The following is a 23,049-nucleotide window of genomic DNA, read 5'->3' on the forward strand; positions in this document are numbered from 1 at the left end:
GTTCTTTTCCCAGGAATCTCAAGATGAAACAGCGCTTCTGTGGCTGGATGAAATACAAAGAGGAATCAATGACAGCAATAACAACATAAAAGAAGCAGCAACCTGTAAGCATTAACCTGCATCTCCACTGCTCTTGTTTTTCTTGGTCTTGGGAAAATGAAATTGGTAATTTATATTTTCCGCTTCAGGGAAAGTGCAAGTTCTTTAAATACATGAAAAGAAATGAATGTGTGTTTTTTGTTATGCTAAAACTGAGATGACTTAAAACTACAGGAGTGGTGTCAGTTCTATCTTAAGTGGTAATCTTTAAGGTGTGGCTAATAATTCAACGGACTTGGTTATACAGGTTTACATCATGACCAATCTTTCTAATGTCAGTGTATCTGCATGTAGCTCCTGAAATATATGAATGAGAACAGATATGCTATTTGCGAGCTTGTTTTGCTATATTTAAGATTAAAATCTTTATGCATATTTTAAGGGCAAATTTTTATGTTTACAACTTTGCTTATTCATATATCTTTATATTATCTTTTATGGATTGCTGACAAATAAAAATCAGGAACATATAAACTTTTAAAGCAGTGTACAAGGAATGCTAGCTCTTTTTGAAAAGTATATGTTCTTCCAATCTGTAAGGAAGAGGAAATCTGTAGGAAAAATGCTGAGGCTTAATCTGTCAGAGAGCTGTGTACTGAAAGCACTCAACACCTTTTGTCAAAGCTTTAAATGAATATAATAATTTTATAAAAAAATATTCATAATACATAATAAACTTTGGCAAGCAATGTAGAAGCAAGCACCCCTGGGTTTATGGGGCACGCTGGCGAGCACAGTGATGTGCCTGCCTGTTCCAGGCCAGGCCAAGCACAGCACAGACAAGGCACTGGGTATTGGTCAGCCTTCTGCTTCACTTGGCTTTGGGTGAGTCAGTGTTTCTTTCTGTTGCACCTTTGGAGCTCGTGAATGCAAGTGCTGAAGTCGGTGCATTCCTGCAGCGCTGTGCTCAGCTGTCCGGCGCAGCGCGGCCGCTGTGAGCCCACAGGCACGTCAGGAGCTGCTGCTTGGGAAGTTGTGGGTGGAACACAACACAAACAGGCATTACAAATAGCTACCCCTGCTACAGGAACATTGCATTTTGTGTCACTGTAACTTTAGGAATAATTTAAACAACTAATATCTTCACATAACCAGGCAGATACACTGGAGATAGGTGAAGTATTTTTGTAGGTCACATATCCATAGAAAGCACTGGGCTTTTGTTTTCTGAGGCACACACATTGTCTCAACCAAGCTTTTGTACTGAGGAGTGCTGATACCTTCTTTTGTGGAAAAACCTGCTTCCCATGAATGCCACTCAGAGCCATGAGGAAACATGAGCACCGAGAAGGGAAGGAAACACGTAGCTTATAAACAGATTTGAGTTAAACCTAAAGAGCAACTTAAAAATTCCCTCATTAGTGTTCACTGGTGTAAAAGCATTAAGAATATGTATGACAACGTAATTCATACAGCAATACCATACAATGTTGCTAATGGTAAATCACTGGTCCATTCACTCCCTAGTTGTTGTAATAAAATATTTTCTTATAATGTGTGTTGGTAGCAAATGCACAGCTTTTCACCATTAAGGATGCTCAGTGGAACTGTTTTAACATTTCACTTTAAGGAAAAAAACCCTAATTTTGTGTACTCTGCCCTATGGGTTGAAAAGAAGCACTGTCAGCACAGCACATTCTTTAAAAGCTCTAAAATTTTGCAGCTAAAACCTGAGATTTAACATTTCCCTACGGCACAGAACCTGATACTTCCTATAACCAGCACATCCTGTCTCAGGAAGTTTGCTTGTTGTGTTCACGTAGTCTAAACTTAAAGTTCAGCTTGATCACAACTTGGAAAGGAACTTTCATTTGATCTGTCACACAAGCACTGTTTTTGAAAAACAAGCAACTCAAAAACTTCTACAAGGTAGTCAAAGATGTATTTTTTCAGTTTAAAAAGGAGTTTTGAGATTCCTGCAGTAATGGCAATAAAATAAGCAGTAAAATAGGAGAAGATACTGGCAGTGGTACTGAAACAGTTTTGATCGCATCCAAACTAACTACTATGCCTTATATAAATACTAAATTGTAGACTATTAAAATTTTGAAAGGCTTTTACAGTCGTCCCTGTCAGTAAAGGACTTCTACCTTTATTTAGGAAGAAGTGTTCAGTAAGTGCTGGTGCACTTCCTAACTCGTTGTGGTGCTTGCTCTGTGTTTTGTATCACCTTGCTTCACTTGTTTAATGAGTTCAACCACTGTACTCCTTATCTAAGTGGAGGACAAAAAGAGATCAGCCCAATATCAGCTGTACAGCCTTCAGGAGTAGATTTGAACACTGCAGTCTTGCACAGGAAGAGTCTGTCAAAGCAGGAAGTCTGTGTGTCCTGAGAGAGCCTAAGTTATAGGAAAAAGCTGATCTTTGGCCTTGTTGAGAGTTCAGGCTTATCACACCAGACAACTGTGGTTCTGTATATCACAGCTGTCTAAAAGGGAGGATGGGTGTGGAAAAAAGCCCTTTGCAGTGCTGATCTGGTACTGGCATCGTAACTGCTAGAGAAGCAGACTGGAGCTGACAGTTTTCTGGCAGCTGAGGATGGCTAACCCCCAGTTATCTTATGATTTTTCAGGGTCCAAATGGCCTTTTCTCTAGAGCAACAGCCACAGTATTAATTGCTAGCACTTAAAATGAAAGGAATAATTTCTGCTGAGTTGAGGTTTTTTCCCTGATAAACACTTCCCTTACCTTTTCCTTCAAAAATACAAACATAACTAATTAAAAGATGACAAAAAGCCAGATGGCAGTGGACCTACATAAATGAATCTTAGCTTAAGCAGTCTTTTCTTTTGTCTTTGTAAAAGTATCTTCCAGCACCCTTAACTACATGATGAAAAGGAGGAAGGAAAGCATTCAAATGCTGCTGAGCAGAGTTGATGAGGCACATGGGACCACGTATGAGTCTGGGGCCAGCAGCAGCCAGCTGTAATGTGTGGCTTCCCAGTTTTTTCTGCTTCCTTGCTGCTGAGGCCCAATGCCTGAATATCACAGAGCCACAGCAATGGTAGAAAGACATTTCCAGTACACGTGTGTGCTGGGCAGAGGTCTGTTTCAAAGCACAGAATGGATGTTCTAGCTCTATTCTCTTGTTCTTTTGTGCATGGATATTGAATTTAGATGTGAAGGAGCACCTTTAAAGACCAGAGCAGTGATTTCTAAAGCAGCCTAAACATCTAGTGAGTAAGATACTTTTGAAGTGGCATGTGCTTCCACATGTATGCTGCCTGGTGCTGTGGAATCTGTTCCCTCAGCAATGGTGGGATCTGTGCAAGGAAGCCCTGACTTAGAGTATGGGTAATGCCATAAAACATCAAAGCCTGCACATCCTTCACAGCATCACCTCTCAGGGTGCTTTTATATGCCCTGAAAGCAAAAGCTGCATCTCTGGCAAATTCAAGGCCATGAATTAGCTTTAAACAGGTTCCTGAGGAGGCAAGGTCAAGAAAGTGTTGCTTCAGGATGCTGAGTAGGCTGCTGCAAATATTTACTCAAGGCAATCAGTTTTAATTCCTATTTTGTACAGAAGAAGGGAATGTTAATGCTTACAGCTTGTGACCAAGTTACTTCACGTACCTCTAGAAGGCTCCCAAGGGATCAGTGGATGATGGCCTGTCTGTTAGGGCAGGCTGAGTGTGTGGGTATTTGCCATCCCCAACCCCTGCCCTACTGCCACCTGGTACATCCCGTGATGGGGAGCAGCTATGCCCTCAGACAGCTCTCAGCTGTGCTGTGGCTGCATCCAAGCCTGGCTGGAGCAGACTTTCCACCTAACACACTTGTCCTTACAAGCTTGAAGGAAGCTGGAAATGGGTAAAGCACTGAATTGCTGTGTATGCCACGTTGTCTGTGTGTGCCAGTGTTAGAAGTCTGTTTTCAAAGTTTCTGGAGGCTAGAGTTATACATACTTAATTTTTCTGTTTTATTATTTGACCCTAGTGGCTGTTGGAATATCAATGATTAACAAGAGCTTGGAGAAAGGTGATTCACAGCCAATCCTGATGATACTACAGTCAAGGTTTGGATTACGAGTCATTCCTGAATGTGCTGAAGCCTACTTCAGGAAGCTCTCTGAAGCCAAGAACATGAAAACTACAGAAGGTAAAAAACTTCCTAAACAGGACAGTTCCACTTGTCCATATCACAGGGCAACCAGAAAACTAGAACAGGAAGGATCTGCAAATTGAGGGAGACTGCTGCTGCTTTAAAATCTTTTGAAAAATTATATTTTTCCAAGTGCATTTTATGTGACATTGTACTGTCGCACGCATAATGCAGACCACAGTACGTGCTCAGAACTAAGTCTAGTAATTTCCAGAGTTCAGCAGAGACTTCCTAGAATCTCAAACCTGCCTCTGAGTGAATTTAGGGCAGCTCCTCTGTGCTCAATAGATTAGTCCATTCTCTCAGAAAACTCTATTACTTGCTGACAATTTTTTTCATATTAGCAGATGCAGTGGTGCACAGAAGAGTCTTACAGTTTGCTGTCAAAGATCAAGCCAGTATCTGACAGTGTTCCCAGCCCAATTATGGTCCCTGTGCATTACCAGAGCAGCAGTTACCAGTAAAAGCTGGGGCTAGAATCTGTTCTTAACAGATGATGGGATGTTTTGTCATGTTAGAGCTGCAAAAGCTGGTCATAGCTAGCAGCAGCCAAGGTTAGCTACTGGTTACAAAAAAAGTTACTGTCAGTAGTGTAGTACCTGTTCTTACAGCAGATGGGCATGTTTCACTTTGCAACATGAGTACTTTTAAGGCCTTACTAGTTTTACCTTGGGGCCTTTTGTCCATGAGGAAATGAGGTTTTTCCTGCCTGTCAGGATGCAGACTGGTTTACCAAAGCAATAAGAAAGAAAATGATGTGGATATAGGAAATGTTGTGCATGAGGCAAGAGTCAGTAAGTCCAGAATTTGGGCAGAAGACAAGAAAAATACTTTTTATAAACACAGTCTGTTTCACTTACGAGTGATGATGTAAGAAGAGGACACACTGTTTCAGGAGCACTGACTTGACAGTTAGGGTTTAGAGAGGCTGCCAGCAGATCTGTACCAACCTCGTAGCTGTTTCATTAACCTTATCACCAGTTTGCTCTAGAGGAATTACCTTCATCCACCTAGCAGGGTATTCTGAAAATCCTTACTACAGAAAAGCCCAAGATATACAGAGTTTTTGCATGTCAAAGGGCTTCACAGCAAGTACAGGGAGGGGAAACGAGTAGGGAGAGCTGTAATTTATCAGTGAAACAGGACACAAATGTGCACTAATGGTATGAACTGCTTTTAGGTTCTAGTGAAAGTCCATGGATTAAACTTGTAATGAAAGCCATGTATGATTACTATTACAATGTGGAAACTGAGGAAGGTACCTGTGTTGCCCCCAGAGGAGTTGTACCAAAAACTTCATGGTTAACTGGTGAAGAAATCCAGGTAGGTGGCTAAAACATTGGTTTTTGTTGCGAAAGCACCATAAACATTTGAGAGAGCGTGAGACATGAAATTATCAAGAGGCTGTGGTGGGTGAAACTGAAGGTCACTTTATCAGTATCTGCTTCTGACAAGAGCAGCAACTTAAGTCTAAGCAGACAGTGATAGGCAGCACGGTCTCCTGTCTAGTGTCTGGCAATGATTTAGGGATTTCCTTACTGGAAGTTACAGCATATCAGCACACACCAATGGAGTAAAGTCTGACTGCTTCCATATCCTTTTATAGGATTTTGCATTGACCTATAGCAAATAATTTTACCATGTATTTGTGAGCAGGTGGAACCACCATTTTCTGTTTAAATCTAATCCTCTGACAGCATTCTTGTATCTCCAGATTTAAGAGGATGACTGTGCTATTTTAGCTTCCTGACTGTCGAGGTTTTGCACTAGTGTGAAATAGAACAAAGCAGATCACACAAGCCTCTGAGTAATTTGTTCTTCTATATTCTGATGCAGCTCACCTAAGTTACAGGCTTACTCCTCTACCCAAAGAACTCGAGTCAGAGTAAGTCCTTCTGAAATTCCGAATGCAGCAGTACTTGAATGCCCTCAACAGAGAGCTTGCTGCTTCAGTTAGTATTTCTAGATGTCTGAGTTGTACAAGACACTTGTAAGTGTTAGGAAAGCAGAACCCTGCTAATGTATAAAAGAATACCCTCTTGAAATAGCATACCCACTTGAATAACTGAAGCTTGAAAGCTGTTCAGTTACCTGTCATGTAGGGCTCAGCAGTAACAATGCAGCTCTTTCTTCTTACTGATTAAAATGTAGGGGTAAATCAGAGGGACTTGGATAGGGTGAACATAAACTGCAGAGATGGAGAGAACATAGTACAAATTCCAGGACTGTCTTTTAAATTACCTTTTTCCATCATCTCTTAACAGAACATTGCTGGGCAAGTTACAGCAGATTACAATCGAGAGCAGCTGTGGCTTGCTAATGAAAATCTGATTGTTGGGCTGCAAGCCCGAGCAAGGGGATTCTTAGTCAGAAAAAACTATCAGGACAGAAAAGCCTATCTTCAAAACCAGGAACCATCTGCCATCAAAATACAGGTACTGTTCTAGAACAAGAAGGTAATGTGGCTTGGGCTGCTTTTTGCATGTAACAGGTGACGTGACTGATCACTACCACTGATAAAATTCTCAAACAGATCTGTCTCCCTGGTCTCAGCAGCAGCAGCAGTTTAAAATTCTACATCTACAAATATATGTACTTTCACATAGCAAATATCCAATTTTAAAAGAATCAATTGTATCCACCTCCAGTGAAAGTTACTTGGGAAAACCTTATTAATGCATAGCCCTGGCTTTGTTCTGACATGCTCAGATTTTTTGTGGTGTGCCTAAGTACGCACAGTACAAGACCAGAAGGTATTTGTTAAGTATCGAAGCAAAAATTCCTTGGCAAAGCATGACTTAAGAAATACATTCCTTACTAGACTATCCCTAGTTGGAAGTGGTTTGTTTCTGCTCCATGAAGTCATTGCTGGACAGGGAGTGGCAGCTGCCCTGGTGTTCTTTGGCAGTATTTCTTGGATGCTTCCAGTGTGCTGAACTCTACAAGGAAATGTTCTGCTGAGGGTGCAAACACTGAGAGAGGCATGCACACTGGTTTTAAATGGTGAAATATCCAGCTCCTATTCGGAGCAATTCATTCCACCACCCACTCCCAAAAAAAAAAAAAAAAAAAAGGAAAAATACACAAGAGAATTTTATAAATCTACAGCAACTATGTTTAACAATTCATTGTGACAAATATCTTTGCGTCTAGTAGCTGTTATTGGGATTGACTTTTCATTTTCCAGCATGGTGTCTGAGCCCAGTAAAGAATTGTACTTTGAGAAATTCAAAGTCTGTGTGAACAGGGGTTCAAAATATGGAGAAATGTAGGTAAATAAAGCTGTTCTCTGTTTTCTTTTCATTCGCATTAAAGTAGAAATTTCTTGTGGAAAGACAACAAATAGAGAACAAGGCTGGTGTCACTGGCTGATAGAGATGACAGGCAAAAGCAGCAATAAAAGTATCTGTTATGCCTGTCACTGGGTTCCTTGACAAGTGTCTGTTTCTGAGCTAGCAGAGTCAACTGAAGGAATTAACTTGGAAAAGAGGCCAGGGCAAGAACAATGTGGGTCCAGATAGGTAAGGGAGAATTTCTGGATGCAAGTGAGTGACAAAATGGGTAGGGCTGGTAGGGACCACAGCAGGTCATCTGGTCCAAACTCACTTTTTAAGCAGCATTTTCCCAGAGCACGTGGCACAGGCTTGCATCCACATGGTTCTGGAATATCCCCAAAAGCTCTGCAACTTCTCTGGTCAATCTGTTCCAGTTCATGGTCACCTGTGCAGTAAAGAAGTTCTTCCCCCATACTCAGGTGGAACTTATTGTGCATCAGTGTCTGCCCACTGCCTCCTGTCCTTTTTACTCAGTACTGCTGAGAAGAGCCTGATCAACCCTCCCTTCAGATTATTATAGACATTGATGAGGTCCCCTCTCAGTCATCTTTTCTTAAGGCTAAACAGACCCAGCTCCCTCTGTCTTTCCTTGTAAGAGAGATGCTCCAGACCCCTCATCACCTTTTTAGACTCCACTGAACCCACCTGAACCCAGGAGCTCCATGTCTTGGTTGTCCTGAGGAGCCCAGAACTGGGCACAGCACTCCAGGTGAGGCCTCAGCAGGGCTGAGTACAGAGGCAGGATCACTTCCCTCCACCTGCTGGCAATGCTCTTCCTAATGCCCCCAGGGTACCACTGGCCTCCTTGGCCATCAGGACGCGCTGCTGGCTCATGGAAAGCTTCTTGTCCACCAGGACCCCCAGGTCCTTCTCCACAGAGCTGCTCCCCAGCAGGTCAGCCCCGGCCTGTGCTGGTGCCTGGGGCTGTTCCTCCCCAGGTGCAGGGCCCTGCACTGGCCCTTGCTGAATTTCAGATGGTTCTTCTTTGTCCATCTCTCCAACCTGCTGAGGTCCTTCTGAAGGGCTGCACTCGAGGGTATCAACCACTCTGCCCAGCTTTGTGTCCTCTGAATTTGCTGAGGAGGCATCTGTCCCTTCATCCAAGTCATGGATGAACTTACACAGTTCAGCACTGAACACTGCTAGGAGTGACACTAGAGGGACACCACTAGGGACAGGCCTCCAACTGGACCCTGTGCCACTGATTGTAACCTTCTGGGATCTGTTCAGCCAGTTCTTAATCCACTTCACTGGCCACTCATCCACTCCACATCCCTGAGTTTGTCTATGAGGATGTTGTTAGGAGACAGTGTTGAAATCCCTACTGACATCAAGTAGACAACATCCACTGCTCTCCCCTTTTCCTTACACTCTTACTTTACAAACCCATGGTGCCTATTCCTGATCATCATCTTGTTATCCACATGGACAGAGATGGTCCCCAGACTGAGGCACTCAATTTCTGTTCCAGGGATGGGAGATAAGGCTAAGTAATGGGCAAGAGCTGGAAGTCACTTGTGGGATGTAGCCAGTGACTGGGATGCTAAGGATGTGGGTGTACTGGCGATAAGAGTAAGGATGAATTCAGGAGGGTGAAGCAAATAGCACTGGACAATAAAGTGTGCTGAGATTGGTCAAAATTAACCCGATATGTATGAGGACACCTTAAAAAATAGAGGCAAACTTACTTATACCTTAGTTATCTCTTTATCACAATGTCAGACTTTTTTCTAAAAGATAAACACTGTTAACAATTTTAGTGTGTTACATAGATTTAATAAACATTAGTTTGTTACTAGGGATAATGGTCTTCTGCCTTCTCTAAAATAGGCTTTCTGGAAAGGATTCAAACAAAGGAAAAGCTATGTTGACAGATTAAAGGTGCTTCAAGGCAATGTTGCTGCTATTGTTAAGGTAAGAACACCCAACGTGTTTTGGGGGCCAAGTATGCTTTATCCCTTGACATAGTTCATCACCACCTGGGAATCAGAGACTAGGAGCACAGGCTGGAGGTTTTCCAGAAATTTGCATGGCATTCAAAGTTGTTTAACTGATAGGTTAAGCAAATTGCTTATTGAAAGCTCTGTGTTTGACTTTCAACAGGCTTTGCAGAACTTGAGGGGCTCATGAAAGATATTTCCTTACATGTCTCTTTCCATCACTAAACTGGAAAACATTTGGGATGACAGTGTATTATTTCCTTAAAAGCTGTCAAATCTCTTTCTCTGAAAAGTTCTCACTTTTCTGAGATGCTAATGGGACCATAACATCACAATTGGATTGTAGATCACAGATGGAATATTGTGACAGGATGTTCATTTTTTGAGGAGGACTGGTTCAGAATTGAGACCTGAGACCTGAAGGTATAAATTATTTCCAAAGATAATGTTACACACAGGTGGTAGAAACTGGAACTCAGTTTGATATAGTGGCCTAGTGGGAACCCCTTTATCTGGTCACTGGCCAGCAGGAGCCTGGTGGCACGGTCATCTGTGGCCCTGAGCACACCAGAACAGCATGCCTGCAGAAGCAGACATTCAAAAGTAAACTTAAGCACACACACAAATGTTTGTGCAGTGTCCCTTAACTTTTTAAAAAAATTTATTAAATTTTCAGATTCAGTCATGGGTCAAAATGTGGCTAGCAAGGAGAGCTTACAGGAACCGCCTACAATACTTCAAGGATCATGTAAGTAATTTTTTATCCATTTTCAACATGAAGCATGGTAGTACAACTGCAGGAGCAGTTTTGGGAAACAGGAAAGAGGGTGCAAGTTTTGCGGTGTGCTTCTGAGCAGAAGTGTGTCACAACTAATTATTTTGCCTAATCTTGATCCCTTTCAGAATGACCAAATTGTGAAAATACAAGCATTTCTTAGAGCAAACAAGGCGAGGGAGGACTACAGAACACTAAGTAAGTAGTAACATATGGATGTCGTATGTTACAGTGTTGAGTCAGGGTTTTTTATAAGTTTCACATGAGATTTCTCAGTCTCTTATTTAACTTCAAAAGCAGGTGCAAGTGTTTGTAACACAATTGTTCTACAGCTGAAACCATTTTGCATAGCTGTACTTTTAAAGTATGACAAAAATATTGCCAACTGGCATAAACTTCAAATTTTCTGCATAGTGATTAGTTTCCTGAGGGCTTTAGGGATATTCAGTATTGCATCAACTAACAAGCCTATTTTCTTCAACTGTAGTTGGTGCTGAAAATCCACCCTTGACTGTTCTGCGCAAATTTGCCTACCTCTTGGACCAAAGTGACTTAGACTTTCAGGAAGAACTGGAAGTAACAAGGTTAAGGGAAGAAGTGGTTACAAAAATTCGATCCAATCAACAGCTAGAGAAGGATTTGAACTTGATGGACATCAAGATTGGATTGCTGGTGAAAAACAGAATCACTCTTCAGGTCAGCAGGCTCTGTTCACCCTCCCTTGGTAGCATGCGCTGAGCACTTCCCCGCGTGGAAGGAACTCAGGGTTACACAATCACAGCTGAGGCTGGAAGGGATCTCTGGAGGTCATCTGGTCCAAGCCCACTACACAAGCAGGGACACCAGAACAGATTGCCCAGGACCATGTCCAGATGGCTGATTATCTCCAACAATCTGAGCAGCCTGTACTAGTGCTCAGTCACCCTCAATTAGCCAAAATACTCCTGGTAAATTAAGCACTATCTTTGCATGTTTCTGCCTTCTGCTATATGTTGTTCTGTTGTCCTGAGATGTACATCACTGTGTTTTACCAGTTCTGGACAATAGTAATTACTTGGCAGTTTTAAAATCTTTTGCATCTTTTCTGTGTTAGAATAGACTTCTGATCATATTGTAGACTTCTGAACAGCTTGTTCAATGCTAATTAATCATGAATTAGTCTGTGTAGGAGATCAGGCACAATCATTGTTAGTGAGCCATACTGGTGAAAGATGAAGATGTTAAAAAACTGGGTAGTAAGTAGTGCAGCAAAATTTACAAAGTTGCTAATTAGGGCACTTGGAGTAATACGCATTTAGCATGGTTGGGAAATGGTCATTTTTCCAATCTGCCTGTTTTGTGAATATATAATCCAGAGTTTTGATCATCTTTCTGCAGGATGTGGTACTGCACAATAAGAAACTTAACAAAAAGAGCAAAAGTCAACTGGAAGAGATGGTTATGGTTGACAAACAGGGCATCAAAAGTTTGAGTAAGGAGAGAAGAAAAAAATTGGAGGCTTATCAACACTTATTCTACCTTCTACAGGTAAATTTTAATGCAAAAATTAACATGGAGCAATTTTTTGAAGAAAAATTAGAAATATATTGTACTATTAATTTTTTAATGATTGTATTAGTAATTATGAAAATATTTCTAAATAATATGCAGACTGCAATAGACACTAAGGTCAATTTCTAATACTTCCTGTAACTGAGAAAATCCTTGTTGTTTTTTAAGTGTGCAGCAAATATGGCTGGTTTATGCTTGAGCATACTTCAGTCTGTACAGAACATTCTGTCTGAAGAGAAATGTTTACCTCCATGTAGTCCATGTAAATTACTGTCACTAGTGCCATGCATTTCATGTGGTGCAAGGGAAGTGGTCTGCAATGCAGTTCACAGGACATGATGTATCTGTTCTTGTGCTTTTTTTATCTGACTTCATTGACACTTTTCTAGAAGAATTTTTAGATCTTCCCAGGGCAGACATCCTCCAAAGCAGACATGAAGTATGCAAAGTTTTTTTGGTAGATAGCTATTGTCATATGATAAATTCAAATTGTCAACTAATACATAGACTAGAGGCAGACATGTACTATCCAGAGACTGCCTATAAAATCCTTAATGGAGCTTCTCTCTGATTGTGCAGCAGTCTGTGTTTCTTACAAACTAGGATTTGGAGGAAAGTAAAACACTCATGGAAAAGTGACATATATTTGAGTCAACATAACTGCTTTAGGCGTGAACAAATGTAGAGAGCTGCCCTCCAAGTGGGGGGAGTTTGTCCTGGTCAACTGTATGCAAGTCATTTTTTTTTTGCTTTGTAGACTAATCCCACATATCTGGCAAAGCTGATTTTCCAGATGCCACAAAACAAATCAACGAAGTTTATGGATACAGTCATCTTCACTCTATACAACTATGCCTCCAATCAACGGGAAGAATACCTGCTTCTCAAACTCTTCAAAACTGCTCTGGAAGAGGAGATAACGTATGTGCAATCACAGAAAGTGTTCAGCTAGTTTGTGTTTTAGACAGTTCAATCAATGCTTCATGCTTAAAGGAAGCTGGTGGTTAATCTTTAAACTACCATAAAATTACATACATAATTTTATTACAAGAGAACTTTGTTTTCTGGGCGTCACTCTTAAACTCAAGTGATTGCTGATTCAAGAAAAAATAATCTTTCTATGGCAAACTATATTCCTCCATGAAAAAATGGCTTGTAAAAAGATGCTGGGGCTTCTTGTTTTGTGCTTGAGTATGTAAGGGCAGAGAAAGTATTATCTTTCTTCATATAATCTTATGTTCTGTAACTGAAGATTGGTGGCTTATCCTGAAATAATGAAATGTTATTTTATGCCCTTAATGGATACTGGCTGAACAGGTATTTGGGTCTGAATCAGGGATAAATTAGCTGCCATGGACTATGCAATGTTCCAGGACATTACTATAACACTTGCAGAATTCAGATGGTAGTCTCTACATACCAGCTTATTTTATATAAAAGCCTTAAGAAATAGGCTATATAAAGAGGTTTCAGCATAGGAATAGAGTAGTTTTAAAAGTGTGGGATTCGAAAATATGGATTACTTCACACACAAGTCAGAACTCTTCTGTTCCTGATACAGCTCTAAGGTAGACCAGATTCAGGATATCGTTACTGGAAACCCCACTGTCATTAAGATGGTTGTCAGCTTCAATCGAGGCGCTCGTGGACAGAACACTCTGCGCCAGCTCCTGGCCCCGGTGGTGAAGGAAATCATGGAGGACAAGTCTCTCATAATCAACACTAGTCCTGTGGATGTTTACAAAGCATGGGTAAACCAGCTAGAAATGCAGACTGGTGAGGCCAGGTGAGTGAGGAAGCTGGACATATTGTACCACACACATGAGGAATCCCTCAGTTCTGCTCTCCTGTTCTTTCTCTGACAAATTGTCCTGTACTTGTGCCCATGCACCCCTTCTCATTCTTCCTCCAGCAGAGAGATTTTGGGGAGAGATGCTTGATAAAAAGGTGCTTAAACTTGTTCTGAAAAATGAAAGGATCACTTTTATTGTCATGACCTTCCAAAGTCAATTATTTAATCTTTGTAAATATAATAGACTATGCCATGGAACAACTTAGTCTTTTTCTCAAGATTTTACTCACAGCATGTTAGTGGTGTCCTAGGCTTTTGAGGAGCTGTGCTTGGATAAGGATGTGGAGATTGCATGCTTTATATTTGTATTCTGCTTCTGTTATTAGGGGAAAGTACATGATAACATGTGCACTCCCAACTAAGCAAATTACTGACCTCCAAAAAAAAAAGGAAACCAAAGCATCTAAGACTTTTAGTAACAAAATCCAGTTTCAGTTCTGTTTCTCAGACTTTTGTTCACTGATGGCCCTTATGAAGAAAAAAAAATATTTTATTCTCAAATGCATTTAACCTGGTTTCATGTTTATTTTTTGCTTTGCAGCAAACTGCCATACGATGTGACCACAGAACAAGCACTGACACACCCAGAAGTGGTCAATAAACTGGAATCATCTATTCAGAGTTTGCGGGCAGTAACTGACAAAGTTCTCACATCCATATTCTCTTCTCTCAATATGATGCCGTAAGTGCTGTGTTAGGACTCTCCAAGTGGCAGTTCATGTGCAGTTCACTTGAACCTCTGTGATGGAGATCCTTTCAAATCCTTTCCACGCTTTCAGAGGCTTGTGATACTTCCTCTCAGATGAGTTGCCCAGCAGAGGGAGTGGTTTCTCTGCCTCTGCCCTGCTTTAGCAGCCTGGCAAATCTCTCCCTGTACTTGAAACATTTTGTGTTTTCCATTATCAGCTCTTTCTAGTGTTTCAAGGGAGTGGGCAAAAAGCCATAACTTAAGCTGACTAGAAAGAATGTTTTCTGTTTCATCTAAGTCTTTTCCAATATTTTGCCTTTTCATGTGTTCTACATGTAGTTATGGAATGAGATACATAGCCAAAGTTCTGAAGAGCTCACTCCATGAGAAATTCCCGGATGCAACTGAAGATGAACTATTAAAGGTAGACTTCCTAGGGCACACTGCCAGCAGCCTGTTGTTTTACTGACATAGTGGATCCTTATTAACACTAAATATTCTAAGGAACTGGGAAAGCAGTTTATTATTTATTGAAGGAATTTGGCACTTCTTATTGAGTTGCAAAGGGGCTGCGGAAGGGGAGCAGGGAATTCTGTTGCCACAAGCTAAGTCTGTTAATCTGGGCACTCAGCAATTCTTATGGAAGAGGGTGCTCAACCTGTTTTGTATAGTAACTGTAGTGACAAGGCTGGAGTTTATCTGAATCATGCTGGGGCTTGGATTGATAGCGAGGTCCTTGTCATCACCAGTCCTTTCACTGGAGAACACTCTAGTCCTCTTCTTTTTTTTTTTTTCCTACCCTACCTTAAGTTTTTAACATGTCAAGAAATTGTAATTTAAATCCAATGAGGAAGGTTTCTAAAAGAAGAGTTTGAGTGGATTATACTACACTTGGATTACATTACACTTAAGATGCTTGCAAAAGTTGTAGAAATGGCATTTGTACAGACTGAAAAATAAGGTGTTGAGTGTAAGTATGATACTGGCACAGTGGCTGTTGTTACCCTACCACAGCGATGGTGTCTCTTCAGAGAAATTAAGGGAATTGCTCCATAAGCCTTCTAAACAGTTGAGAGACTGACAACCCTGTCAAATTAGGACTATTTTGCACTTCAATAAAGACCCTTCTATCAGTGTTAGTTACATGGTTCAAAAAGTACAAGGTTTTCATTTTAGCTGAACTTCCCTATTCTTCACTGTCCATCACTCCAGCAATACAGATTAAAAAAACTGCTCAACACATTAAAAAACTTAGGTAGCAAATGGAGTACCCACTTGGAAGCCTTTAAATGTGTAAGCTGGAAGTTCTGCAGGTGCATGCTTATAAGCTAAAGCAAATTGCAGAAAGCAAAGTCCTGCCTGTTTCTGAGACCAGGTATTCTTTGAAGTTGCCATCTTCAGAAGATGCTGCAGCATTGTTACAGAAACTGCAGTTTGGGAAATCTGTTCTCTAGATTTCCAGGGCTGCATTGCAGTCCAGTCCCTTTGAGAAGCAATGCGTCCCCTTATCAACAAGTGCATTAAATGCTGCCAGTATCTGCTGCAGCACTTCAAAGAATGAGCCTTGAGAGCAGAACCTTGCAACATTTAGAAGAGTTGTGTTTGTGTTTAACTCCATGCCTTGCATTAGCTGAACTACAGCCAGTATCAAATTGAAATGTGATTGTAAATCCATAACCGATGTTCACAGAGGTGTTGTAGGAGGAGTATCATGTAAGAGGTTCTTCCAGTTAGCCCCATAGGTAATGTGTGTCTTAAGGATTCTTGTAGCACCAGTTCCTATGGTCTAATTTAGAAGTAGAGATGATTGGTATGTTTTGTAAGGTGTCATTCCTGTATGCAAAGGGAAGACCTCAACTTTTTTCTGTTTCTTTAGATTGTTGGCAACCTTCTGTACTATCGCTACATGAACCCTGCCATAGTTGCTCCTGATGGCTTTGATATAATCGATATAACAGCTGGGGGGCAGATACACCCTGACCAGAGGAGGAACCTAGGCTGTGTGGCAAAAGTCCTCCAGCACGCTGCTTCCAACAAACTCTTTGAAGGAGAAAGCGAACATCTGTCATCAATGAACACTTACCTCTCACAGACCTACCAGAAGTTCAGGTATGTGCAGCCCTTACAAATACCTACAGAGTGAGAGTTTTCCTCTAGGATGAGTAAGGGAGGTGGACTCCTTGTTGATAGGAATTTCCCGTTCAAAATGTTAAAAATGTTGAGTGATATGGCAAAGAAAAATGCTCACTGGCAAGGAAACTGGAGCAAGAGTAGCAGGTTGTATTTTAGTTTGTGCATTAATTTGAGATCATCTCTGCTGTCTTGCTTGCAGTTCCTTACTGCAAACACAGATTGAGAACAGACAGTAGTAACTCATTATCCAGAAAAATCAATGTCTGCTTTTATTTGGAAGGACATCTGAACGTATTGTCTGAGGAAGAAAAATACATTTGTCAGGACAAAGTTGTAGGGTTTGTTTTTATTCTCTCATCTTTGCTGACAGATTCTATACATATATCATTCTTTTATCTTGCAATCATAGGAAACTGCATGTTTTCCTATATTCTGGAACACAAGGTATTGTTGAGTTTTGCAATAAACTTGCACTCAGAGTTTCTGTCTTCAGTGTCTGCCCTTTGTGAAAGCAAATGCACTGTTCACATAATGGGTTTCCTTGAGAGATGTCAACCATGGACACAGAGATAATTCAACTTAGTAATTTAAATGAAGTATTTAAAGGCGTGACATAAACATGAAGAAGCTATAAGGTAGAAACTGCAACAGTTAGAATAACAAAAGCTAACAAAAGAGCACTGCTCTAGACAAGCCCTTGACTGCTACAAAAAGAAGAATCCCTCTCCTAATTAAGCTAACTTAAATATCTGTATGCCTATGCTCTGTACTTTAAGCCCTTCTTAGACAGCAACAGTGGCTGCCCTTAGCTGCCTGTTCCCCTTTGGAACAACATTAGCAATGTTAGCTATGCTCAAAGCTATTAAGCCTGCCTAGATCTTTTACTCTGCATTTATGTACTTGTGCAGAAATTTGTCCACACCCTTCCTAAGCCTTTGAGTTCATCTGCCTTCACAACTCCTCCTGTAGCAATATTTATAAGTTTGCTACCTGTTGGTTAAAATTAAAATTTTCCTGCAGTTTCATTGCATACCCTATTGGCTATTATTTTTTGGACTGATTAATGAATTCTGCACACATTTCATGTGATACCACTGTGATTTTTTTATAACTTGATGTGTAGTCCCCAGTTTTCCTCTCCAAAGTGAGAATCTCAGCCCATTTTCTTTTTTCTTTTTCATTATTCTTTTCCAATACTTTAAAAGTGCTGTGCACCTGAAACCCATATCCTCTTCAACACCCTAGGGCGGGCACAATATGGCTCCTGGAGCAAATCTATAGGCATCATCCAAACCCCTGTTTTTCCCAGCTGCCACATTTCAAGTCTTTTCACTTCAGAAAACAAAGAGGTTTTTACAAGAGGACCCTGCTGGTTCTTGGTTGTCTGTGCACATCCCTGAAGAAGTCAGTAGCTTGGAGAGACACCAGTTATCGTTTTGGGAAGCAGGTCTCAGTACTCTATGTGCATGCCAGTCATATTGAAGTAATACTTCAACACATTCTGCATTTTTTTCCTCTCAGGGTTCTTATATTTATAAACAATACTACATTTTCTCTCGTTCTGAGCACTTAATTTCCTGCCTAACAGCAATATAAACATTTGTGGGACAAATGGGAATTTTGTGCATCTATTTCAATCAATTCCTTCTCAGCACACCTCATAGTGAATTGCCTTCATAAAACAACAGGGAAATCCTTTTATCATTTCTAAGCCATTAAGTAGATATTTCTCTAGGTCCTTAAAATTTACCTTGTTTAATAGGTAGGGGAAACAACCCAAGCCCTTTAAAACAGTCTTCCAGGAAAAGAAAAGAGAAGACTTCACCACTTGTACTGTAGTGTTGCCTCCTTGAAACATTGAGGGTAGATTGCAGGTTATGAGAAACATAATGCATGTTAAAGACTTGACTGTAGCTTTTTTATACAGGCTAAATAAAGTGAATTTATAAGGGACAATTATTGAAGTCTTTCTCATTTTCTCTTAGGAATTTTTTTCAAGCAGCATGTGATGTTCCTGAACCAGAGGAGAAATTCAATATTGATGAATACTCTGATATGGTGACCCTCAGCAAGCCTGTCATATATATTTCCATTGAAGAAATTATCAATACCCATTCAGTAAGTCAATCAACACAGACTAGTCAATGGACTATAGCATACAGATTATCAGCTATTTGCAGCTAACATTCTCTGGGGAAAGCTTAGTTTTCATTCTTATTTTTAAAGCAATTTCTTCACTTCATCTCTAAAATGTTCTGAAGCTGAATATTAGATTTTTTTTTCCCCTAGGAAAAATGCAAATGCTGCTTTCATGCAAAAGAGTCATCTTGAATAATAATTAGTATGTAAAACTTTCTGATGAGGAGAAAGAACAATTATGTTCCAGTCTCATGTGATGTTTCTAACTTTAAAACTATTTTCTGTCTTGGGTAAGAAAGTAAAAACAGTTTGAAGGAAAACCTTTGGGAACAGAAATTGTATATTGTGGCTCTGGCATTCTGTCATGTGACTTGTTGGAAGCAGATGAAAACATAAGTTTTAGAACAATTGATGCTGTGATATCATTCCTATTCTTACTGTGGGTAAAGAGCAGAATAACTGCAGTCTGAAGCATGACTTATAGGGTGCAAGATAAATATTTCCCACATGTTCCTCCTAAAACTGGGATACTACTGTCTGTTTCCTGTCTTGTTATATGTCCCCTGTGTGTCCCTCCACCCAAGTAAAAAAAACCCCGCAACAACATTCCCCCATCAAAAAAAAAAAAAAGCCCACGAACACCACAAAGACTCTCTCTCAAATACTGCCAGATACACCAGGGAAAACACAGAACACCCAACTCACAGTAGGCCACTCTATAACTTAGTTTTTCCCAAGTGAAAACTAATAAGCTAATCTGCTAAAAAAAACTTTCTGGTTTGCTTTGTGCCTGTTCTTTTAATTTTTGAAGCAACAGACCTATGCCTGCAGGTAATGACCAGAAGTTATATGTGAACATGAGTCTTTTCAGTGAGTCTAGTGACTGGCATAACATGCCTGTTAGGTGGTGCAGTGGTTGTTGCAGAGCTGGTTTCACATTTAGAAAATACAGTCCTTCTGAAAGGTATCACTGACACTGTTGTAAGCTACTGGAATGGATATACAGAAAATAGGTGTCTTTCTGTGGATCACCAACACTGTCTTTATTCCTTTGGCTGTTAAGGATGCAGCACCTAAATGCTCTGCTTGGGATTATCACCCTTTATTCTGTGACAATTAGGACTTTGTTAGTCTTAATTGCAAATCTGCTCAGCCATGATATCTAGCACTCCAGAGACTATAGCTGGAGAAGCAAGACAAGCTGTTGTACAGCAAGGGCAACCCTAAACTCTAGCCCAGAATCCAGGTTGCTTCCTGGCCTTGGGAAGGTCCTCCATAATCCTGATCATGACACGTCTGTGTTTTTCAACATTTAATTAGTTTCCAGACTTAGAGCTTTCCTGGTATCTTTATACTTGAAACTTTCTGGATGATGATTTCATATACATTTGTTTATAGCTGCTTTTGGAACACCAGGATGCCATTGCCACTGAGACTAATGACCTGCTGAATGAATTGCTGGAAGGCCTGGGACCTGTTCCTGATATAGAATCTTTCCTTGGTATGCTGTTTTTTGTCTTTGAGTGACTTCATTTTACGGGCAGAATTCAACAGAGGCTTGACTTAAAAATATTATTGTGTCTCTCAGAGTAATATCTTCCGCTTCTCAGTTTACCACAGAATTATTTTCCAAATGCTTATTGCAACAGTGAACCTTATATTTGAACCTTTTTCTTAACTGCAATACTCACTCTAAAAATTAATGTGTGATTCAAAATCCAAACATTACTAATATTTTGAATGATCCAGTTGTGCAGATAAGAAACATGTGATTTTTTTTAATAATCTGGTCTGAAGATTTGCTAGTGTTGGGAACTTAGAAAAAGTATATAGAGAATTCTAACACCAACCATTTTTAGTTTTGATATTTAATTATCCAACAAAAATTATGCAGATTTCTTAGAAAGTAATGCATTTGACTGGTACTTAATTTGCATGTATTGTAGAAAACTGTTTAGAAAGTAGCTAGGAGCCATGGATAACACCAACATTCAAGTGAATAGCCTGTTAACATAGCTGCTAGTCTTCTGTTTCTTCATTATCACTGCCTGCTAGGATAAAGAATGTTACATTGTATTATTCTTTGAGAAGACAACATGAAAGTAATTCGCACTCCAGGAGCCTGAAAAGCAAGGATTGGTGTAATATCCAAAATATTGCACCTGGGCTTATAAATAGCAAAGTTGTTTTGACCAGTGTCCAAAAAAAGACTGCTTCTAAGTGGAAGGAGGTGGAGGCGCTATATAATAAGCTTAATATTTCTGATTGCTTACAGTGATTCATCTAGGTACTTGTTTGCTTCATGTACTGAATCATGGGGAAATTGGAAAACTTGGAGTAAAATATGTTTCCTTTTAGGGGAAGGAGCTGTTGATCCCAATGACCCCAACAGGGAAAGCACACTGAATCAACTTGCAAAAACAGAGATTTCACTATCTCTAACAAGCAAATATGAGTTACGAGAAGGTGAAGATCAGGATCTCAAAAGTTTGATGATAAAGTAAGTTTTGCTCAAACATGTATATTCTGGCAATGCTTATTGTTTTTGTTTGTTTTTAAATATTGCTTTTTAAATATTTATCCTGCCTAAGTACACTTCTGAGGTGCTGAGTGCATTCAGTTTTCAAAAGACAGTTTCGAAAGACAGCTACTCAAACTTTTACAAAAATCAGAATAACTATCAGTTTTTCCAGAAAAACAGATATATTGCCATCTGTGTTTTGGAGCATGACTGCATCATTACCTAGGAAATGTTTTTTCATGAAGCTGTAAAAGCACTCTACTTTAAAATGCCACAGCCTTGAGAAAGCAGAGATGAAAAGCAGCCTACACTTATAAGGGTCAGACAGTATTGCCATGTCCTTTCTTTCCCCTCAAAAATAAACACTTTCCTGACATGTTGTCATCAGCCATTTGAAAAGAATGTAACTGTTGCTTCAGCAAGAATAGCACATGCTGCATGCTTTTATCCAGGAAAGAAAATTGTATTTATTCTGTCTTGGGAACAAATTAAAAAATGGCTGCAGGGATACTCTGGAATACAGGCTACTTTATACTAAAAAATAATTCTGTAACAGCACTTAATTTAACATTATTGGCACCCATTCTTTAACGTTATTTCAAGCTATCCAGAAAAGGGATTGGCCTACTTTAGATCCTAGTACAATCTGAGAAAGGAGGAGAACAGAATGCTGCTCTCTTCTGTTACTGTGCTTATTTGTACCCTGTGTCTGTGACGGCAAAAATGCACATTAAAATGGAAAGACAGCACCAATAACTAGGAGGACAGACAAGGGCTGTAATTAAAATCTGATCTATTAAGCTGTTTGGGTTTTTTAAATCAGAAATAAGTATTCTGGATTTGCTCAATGGTGTGACTTTTTACTTCTGAAGAAGCAACTGTACCTAGGCAGAATATCACTTTAAACTATTAGGCTTTATCATAGAAATTTTGGCGATGTTTAGGCATTTTCCTTGGAAACTTAAGCTGCATCTTTAATTTTTTGTTAATTGTTAAGAGTAATGAGTTATTTCAGTAATCCTGTCCTCTAAATTAATAGAATTCTGTAGCAGGATGTTCTTAGAAGTATTAAGAACAAATAGGCAGCAGGAATGAGATAAATTCTTACCAAGAAAAGAACTGGTTAACTTATCAGGGGTAGCAGCTTCCCTTTTTTAGCAAGGAAATGCTCCTTGTCCGTTGTTGCTAGAGAAATATCTGTCCTTAAGTGGTTTGCATAAGTGCGCTGCATCAAATGAAAAATTCCTTCAAAGTTCAGCAGTTTTGAGTGCATTTCCACTGTATTCAGTAACTATGACACTTAATGGAATGATGAGTAGCTCAGGCTTTTCAGATGTCACATTTCTGTCTACTGTTTTGTCACAATCACAATTAAAATCCATAGGTGAATTGTTGCTTGTATTTTATTAACACTAACTCTTTTACTGTGCTAGTTGGTTATTTGTTTTCTAAAATAAATGGAGGGAAGCTTACATGTATTTCTCTATTCAGACTGTGTGGAAACCAAATACTCAATGCTGTTAAAGGCAGCTGTGAAACATAAAAAGCTAGAAAGCAAATTTTAACAATAATCCATAATAAAAGGGGGTTTTACTACTTTTATGGTTGAAGAAATGACATGTACAAGTGATGCAGTGATAACTGTTTTGTAATATCTACATATCCTTTTCAAAAGGACCAAAAGACTCATTGTGGATGTGATACGAACACAACCAGGGGATACACTCTCAGAAATATTAGAAACACCAGCCACTGCACAACAGGTAAGTGTTAGACTGTGCCTGAATAGGGAAGAAAGTATTTCATTATAGCTATAAAGTATTTTATTATAGCTATGGCTATTATAGCCTTAACAGAGTTCTAACAGTTTTCTCCATTATATTATAACAATGAAATTGTTTGTTGATGGTTTTAG

At 39.8% G+C, this 23,049-nt stretch overlaps 1 protein-coding gene across 7 annotated transcripts in view; it reads left to right on the forward strand.

The window, feature by feature from the left end:
• IQGAP2 (IQ motif containing GTPase activating protein 2) overlaps nt 1-23,049 on the forward strand; it is a 122,838-nt gene that overhangs the window by 94,153 nt on the left and 5,636 nt on the right. For all 7 annotated transcript variants that reach the window (XM_059836464.1, XM_059836466.1, XM_059836465.1 and 4 more), the window contains 18 exons: nt 14-104; nt 4,036-4,197; nt 5,381-5,523; nt 6,465-6,635; nt 9,366-9,449; nt 10,152-10,223; nt 10,379-10,448; nt 10,738-10,946; nt 11,628-11,777; nt 12,559-12,722; nt 13,363-13,587; nt 14,195-14,335; nt 14,681-14,765; nt 16,218-16,450; nt 18,460-18,592; nt 20,012-20,114; nt 20,972-21,113; nt 22,810-22,897. In XM_059836464.1, the coding sequence (XP_059692447.1) occupies nt 14-104; nt 4,036-4,197; nt 5,381-5,523; nt 6,465-6,635; nt 9,366-9,449; nt 10,152-10,223; nt 10,379-10,448; nt 10,738-10,946; nt 11,628-11,777; nt 12,559-12,722; nt 13,363-13,587; nt 14,195-14,335; nt 14,681-14,765; nt 16,218-16,450; nt 18,460-18,592; nt 20,012-20,114; nt 20,972-21,113; nt 22,810-22,897 (2,466 nt within the window). The remainder of the gene's footprint in view (nt 1-13; nt 105-4,035; nt 4,198-5,380; nt 5,524-6,464; nt 6,636-9,365; nt 9,450-10,151; nt 10,224-10,378; nt 10,449-10,737; nt 10,947-11,627; nt 11,778-12,558; nt 12,723-13,362; nt 13,588-14,194; nt 14,336-14,680; nt 14,766-16,217; nt 16,451-18,459; nt 18,593-20,011; nt 20,115-20,971; nt 21,114-22,809; nt 22,898-23,049) is intronic.

Source organism: Haemorhous mexicanus, chromosome Z (assembly GCF_027477595.1).
Source record: "Haemorhous mexicanus isolate bHaeMex1 chromosome Z, bHaeMex1.pri, whole genome shotgun sequence".
NCBI lineage: Eukaryota > Metazoa > Chordata > Aves > Passeriformes > Fringillidae > Haemorhous > Haemorhous mexicanus.